General features: G+C 38.5%; 1 protein-coding gene across 1 annotated transcript in view; it reads right to left on the bottom strand.

Moving 5' to 3' along the window:
* Positions 1–438: 438 nt before the first annotated feature.
* Positions 439–6213, bottom strand: part of LOC141496155 (nuclear pore membrane glycoprotein 210-like) — a 37866-nt gene continuing 32091 nt past the window's right edge. Inside the window, exons 14-16 of the mRNA XM_074198376.1 lie at positions 6041–6136; positions 5878–5961; positions 439–2386 (exon numbers count right to left, since the gene is read on the bottom strand). Coding sequence (XP_074054477.1) covers positions 2286–2386; positions 5878–5961; positions 6041–6136 — 281 coding nt within the window. The 3' untranslated portion in view covers positions 439–2285. The remainder of the gene's footprint in view (positions 2387–5877; positions 5962–6040; positions 6137–6213) is intronic.

Here is a 6213-nt window from a genome sequence, read left to right as displayed (position 1 = left end):
GAAATTTGGTTGGTAATGAATGTAATGCTTAGCTCTTCTTTAATAGCTTCAGAAATGCTCCCAAAGTAATAGGCAAAGCAAGTTAGAGATGACAACATGGTCTCACAGAATGAATGTTAGCTAGGAAGACCGACAACCTGAGCCTGGATCTGAGTGCCATTCTTGGCTACCTTTTGCAATTTAGACAAATCACAATTTCTCCGGTCCTGGTGGTGTGACCTGAAAGATTAAGAGTTGAATTTCCCAGTCTGTAGAATTGCTTTCAGCCCCAACCTTCTATGATAGTAGAATATGAATTTATCTCCTCAGTGTTTAGCACAGGACCTGAGACATGGCAGACATTTAATAAATGCCTTCTGATGGACCGATATGATCTTTGCACTTTGGCTCTCTGTTAAGTGCAGTCCATAATAAAGAGTCAGTAAGGATCACACCTGATTAAAGAATCTTTAATCCAGCTTTATTCAATAAAGCAAGTAGAAATGCTCATATTTACATCCAAATTGTCAGTTTCAAGATCATTTAGTACACAAGGCACAATTCTTCCTTCCTTATGCAATGGAAAATAAATTATTTAACCCAACTTTGAAGGAAGAGGGTGACATCATACTGCCTTCTCAATGGTTAATTAATTACTATATATATATATATATATATATATATATATATATATATATATTTAAGAAAGACAACAGAGAGTGTCACAGAGACCATCATTATATAAATCCATAGTTCTAAAGGGGACCTAAAAGAACATCTCCATATTTGGTACCTTCTCTACTGGAAAAGGATAAGTGGATTTTCTGACCATGGTGTGGTCACATTCTGAGAAAAAAAAATCTACTTTTAGAAGGGCCTCTGCCCACTCAGTCGGTGGTCATCACTCTATGGACAAAGACAAACATAGTCATATTTTAAAAACTCACAGTCTCAAGGATGAGTAGTTATATTTCTGAGTGCTTTATGTCAATAACTAAGAAGGAAATTTCTTCCAGGATCAAATTAACATTTCTAGCTTCTGAATGGGGTTCTGAATTTATTGCTGGGGTTGTCTTCCCCATACCCCACCAAGGTCCCTAACCCTTTCTCAATCTCCCCCCATTCCCTCAGGCTTTCCAGCCATTGTCTTCTCCCCAAGGGGCTTCTCTGGCCTGAAACAAATTGCCCCGCTCCCCTACTCCTCCTCCTCCTGTCCCCTGATCTAGAAGAGTTCAGTGCACATTGAAGGGAGACCAGCAAATCCCAGTAATTAGCCAGAGGCTCCCAGAAAAAGGATGGTCATCTTTTTACAGTGGAGAAAGGCAGAGGCTCAAGGTCTGCTGAGGTACTTGGATGGCTGAGTGAAATAAAAAAAATACAACTACAACTTTGTGCTTCAACTGGACAAAACAGCAACTTAAGTTAAAGGAAAAAAGCCCTAAACACAGGCCATCCTTCTGATCTAAGTGTTTCCTGAATAATGAAAGCACCATCCTTGTACTAAGAAGACACCAACTAAGTTATTTCTAGCATGAGATGCCTGCGACACAGGGCTGAAGATAACAGTGGTCACATTAATACTTATTTTTTTTCCCTTTTTAAACACAGAAGACAGACTCTATTCACATTTGCAAAGGAAAAGAAATGCCCATTTCCAAATGATAATCATTCTGAGTCACATTGTAAGGCTAAAATATTGAGAGCACCCAAGAGGGCAGTGCATTCCTGAGACTCAAAAAGAAAACTGAGGCCTTCAGAACATAGGATATTCACATTTTTTTTTCCATTTCACTACTTCTCTTACTTAGCAACCTTGCTAAGGGGGAAGTAGTTTTCACAGGGAGAAAATGAAATGCAAAAAAGTTCCTTCTGCAAGATGCATGCCCTACCACATTAGATATTTTTGCTTTCTCTACCAGACTTTAAATGAAGCCTCTTACTGCCCCAAGCATGTGAAATAGCACAATTTTAGTGACACGAGGGGAAAAAAAAGGAGCATCATCCAGGAACCCTGAGCAACCTGTGCCTAAAACCAAAGACTGATACAGAGAGTTTCTAAGACTTTAAGAACCTATGGGAATATGGAAAAGAACTATGCATTTTTTAAAAAAGGAAGCTAAAAAGCAAGGGTTAAAACACAGAACTATCAAATCCTGACATATTAGATCCAACCTGAGATTTACTCCAATCTCATCGGGATGTCTCCAGTGTGATACATTTATCTGATTAATATTAAAGGCACTAAATTCTTTCTGTGTTTTCTTCGAATGGTTGTCTTCTCTGGGGCCAGCTTCTTTCATCCGACTTTAATGGGAAGCGTAATCAGGGCTCCAGAGCCTGGAGGGTGGACTGGTTTTTCGATTGTGGGGCAGAGTGCTGAAAGGTATCGGAGGGAGAGCAACAAAACCTAGGATAAAAAGAGGAGGAGTGACTTGCTGCAGCAGCTGACCATACACAGGAACACAGAGGTTGAAGGAAATCAGTTGTTGAAAATTGTTTTCACTAATAGAGCTTTTCCTGGATCATTATTTTTATAATCAGATGATTTCCCTCACATTCCTCCATGACCTCATGAATTTATGACATGATGAAATGGCCAGATAGTATATGTTCACGGAAATTTAGCTCATGTAAATAAAAAAAATGTGATATCATTATCTTAGACTTCATTTATTTTATTAAGTCTAATAGGACATAACTTCGTATCATGTAGTCTCATACTCAAAGAAGATTCTGAGATGGTTTCCCCCAGTGTTGCTAATTTCAAATAGTATAAGATTTGCCTATTCAGGCAAACCAGACCAGGAGTCAGGAGATCTAGGTACCTTTCCCAGTTCTATCTCTAACTTGCTGTGGGAATTGGGGCAGTCACTTTCCTGTTCTAGTCATCAGATTCCTATATGTAAAGTCCTGAGCATAGTGCTAGGAGAACTTGTCTTAGTAGCTTACTTAATAAATAGTGGTTGCTTAATAAATGGTTAATAAATAGGTTGAATAAATCTAAGAGAGGTTGGAATAGATGGTCTCTAAGATTCCTTCCAGATCTTCCAGTTTGCAATTCCATGGCTCTCTTCTCTTGACCTCCCTGTCTAGATTTTGGCTGTGGTTTAGTATTGCAGTGTTCTGGAGCTAATGGGCCCAATTCATGGCTGGTCAATGAAGTCTGAATTCATTAACTACCTACTAAGAATAATGTTCTCCAGTCCACAGACACAATGAAAGAGAACCTTTCTCCCTGAACTTTAGAAACATTGTCATTTAGAATCATCTGATTATTAGTACTGCAGGGGCTTTTCTTGAGATCATCTAGCCCAGGGATTCTTAACCTGGTGTGTATGAACTTGCTTCTTGAAAATATTTGATAACATTTTCAATTTATTTATTTTTTTTAGTAAATCCTATGTGTTTTATTTTACACTTAAAAACATTGTTCTAAGAAGGGACCCATATTCATCAGGGAACCATGACACAAAGGTCAAAAGCTCTGAGCTATTCCCTCATTTTAGAGAGGGAGAAACTGAGGCCCACAGAAGGGAAGTAACTTGCTCAAGGTCACACAGAACTAGTGGCAGAGTTGGGATGAGACTCCAGGTTTCTTGGTTTCTAATTGCCTTTGTATTATACCATGCTGGAAAGATGCCAGAGAGTTGAACAAGATTTAATTTTGTTTCAAGCTGGTAAGTAGGCCTTCCCAGGGGAAAAGAACCTACATGTGGCTATGTTGGGGCTTCAATGTTTACTGGCATTGTCAAGCATTTTGTCAATTTGTTTAAGAATGATTCTCAGAAAGGCTCTTCTGCAAACATTTAATGTTCCTCATGAGACTCGGGCAGTGCCATGGAGCACCTTGAGTGCATGAGATACACGTCTCCAAGCAAGTCTTCCAGAAAGGCTGGCTTAAATATAACCACCGATCATGATAGCCTTCAGGGTGTGCTCAGAAGCTTCCTTTTGCACCATTTCTGAATTGTCCTATCCCATGAAAGCTCTCAGAGTTCACCAGATCCATTAATATTTTTCATTTTTTTGTCTTTCACATTTATTTTTCAAGGATTCTTATCAAGTTTGCATTGATCAGAAAGGTTCAACTAGTTCTCCCCTTTCATCTTCCAAATGACTTGGGTTCACTGAAGTCAGTCAGTCAACAAATCTTTATAAGGAATACAAAGAAAGGCAAAACAAACACACACACATACACACACACAACCCCCAATCCCTGCTCTCAAGGAACTATCAGTCCAATGGGGCAGAATACATGCAAACAATTACATACAGACATGGTACAGAAAATATAAATCAGAGTGGAAGGATATATTCAGAGGGATGGCAAAAGAAATAAGGAGACAGATGTCGGGAGAGGTTTGGATAGCACCAAAAGTAATAGTTAGTAGCATTTCACTAGAGGATATTAAGAGCCCTTGCACACTGTTTGAGGGAATCAGTCCACTAAGATGGAGTGGAAATCTAGTATTATGGAGAGAGTATTGTGGACTTAGGAAGTCTCTAGTTTAAATCCCTCCTCAAACACTTAATAGCTGTGTGACTTTGGACGAGTCACTTAAGTTTTTCATAGCCTTTGTTGCCTTATATGTAAAGTAGCAATAATGGTATTTATTTCTTTTGTTGAAGTTCAAATGAGATAATGTATATAAAGTATTTTAGGGTAACAAATATAGGTGATTATTATTATTATTTTAAAACAAAATACTTCTGGTTATGTTTTCAAAGAATCAGTGAGTACCTCAGTGACTCTACTAAGTGAAGTCTGTAATTGATACTTAAAGAAAAACCTCCACTTCCAAATATTCTGTCGTCTTTATTTAAATGACTAGTCTTAATTCTCAGCTTCCCTTCTTTTAGTTGCTTTCAATCAAAGTCAGGATGTCTGGAAACATTTAGCATTACAATTATACCTCTAGGTTCCACTATTCCCTTTCATGTAGAAAACCCTCAAACCAACCCCCAAACCAAACAAACCCAACCCCAAAATAAAAAAAAAAGCATTGACCAAGGTAAGCTGTTAAGCCAATTTCTTAATCATGGTGAGGTTTAAGATGACAAATTTTTAATAAAGAAAACTAAATTTGTACATTTTCAAATCCCTCATTAGCAGTGTAGATAAGCTGTGTTAAGCTGTTTCTGGTACTTTTTTGTATTTGGGGATCTTTAACAGTCAAGGACATTTTCTTTGGCCAGACTGATTGCTCTCTGATCCCCAACATACTCTATGCTTTCCTGACTTCATCGTTCTGTCTTTACTTTTCTTCTGGGTCAGGAGGGCCCCTTCTCTCTTCACTTATTAAATTCTTGCTCATACGTTAAAGCCCAATACAAATATCACCTTTTCTAGAAAGGCTTCCAGTTGTGAAGGTCCTTCCCCTAAGACCTTTGTTATGTGACTATTGTATTTTGATGTTAAATATGATATAGCAGTCTTCTGTGTTGGTGCCACGTAGACCCAGTAGATTATAAACTGTCTGAGGGCAGGCATCATAGCTTATCTAAACTGTATATCTCCCCTGTACCCAGCATAATGCTCTGCATGCAGGAGGTGCTTAACTAGATGCTGGATGAATATTGAATGTTGGCTAGGTGACCTTTTTGACCAGATGACCCTTGAAATTTCTTCCAGCTCAAATCCAAGGGCATTATTTAGCGATTTGAGAAAATAGGTGCTGTTTTTCTCTTGGAACAGCAAGTGATATATGTGCACATAACTAAATGTGTGTGTGTGTGTGTGTTGCTAAAGGTAGAATTTAGTTGCACAGCAATGAGGAAGGTGCCAGAGCTGTTGGAGAATAGATCTTGTCTCCTTTGTGGTCATTCTTCCCGTGGCAATGTCCACACTACCATACTTTTTTTCTTCCCATTTATCAAACTTACCCAGGAACTACTTACTGTTAGGACTATGTGAAGGGCTGGTTCTTGGGGTAAAGGCAGGGTGAGTATTGTGCTCTTTGGGTGAGAAAACTGCATGGTAAACTGAAAGACATGCAACAGTTTATATAGATTGGGTAACATAAATGACATACAAGTTGAGAAACATATAAATATATTTTACCTATGATCATAATAGCTGTCCCTGCCAGCAGTGCAAAAAGCGTGAAGAACATGACCTGATAGGAGTCAAGAAAGTGTTGGAATAGGCTGGCTCCTTCTGTGGAATCAATTGGAAAAGAAATCTTTGTAGTTGTACAAGTTATAAATAGTGTTCCAGCACCTTAATCTACTCAA

Source organism: Macrotis lagotis, chromosome 8 (assembly GCF_037893015.1).
Source record: "Macrotis lagotis isolate mMagLag1 chromosome 8, bilby.v1.9.chrom.fasta, whole genome shotgun sequence".
Classification (NCBI taxonomy): Eukaryota; Metazoa; Chordata; class Mammalia; order Peramelemorphia; family Peramelidae; genus Macrotis; species Macrotis lagotis.
Note: the sequence above shows the minus strand (reverse complement) of the source record. Positions and strands in the feature narration are given on the sequence as shown.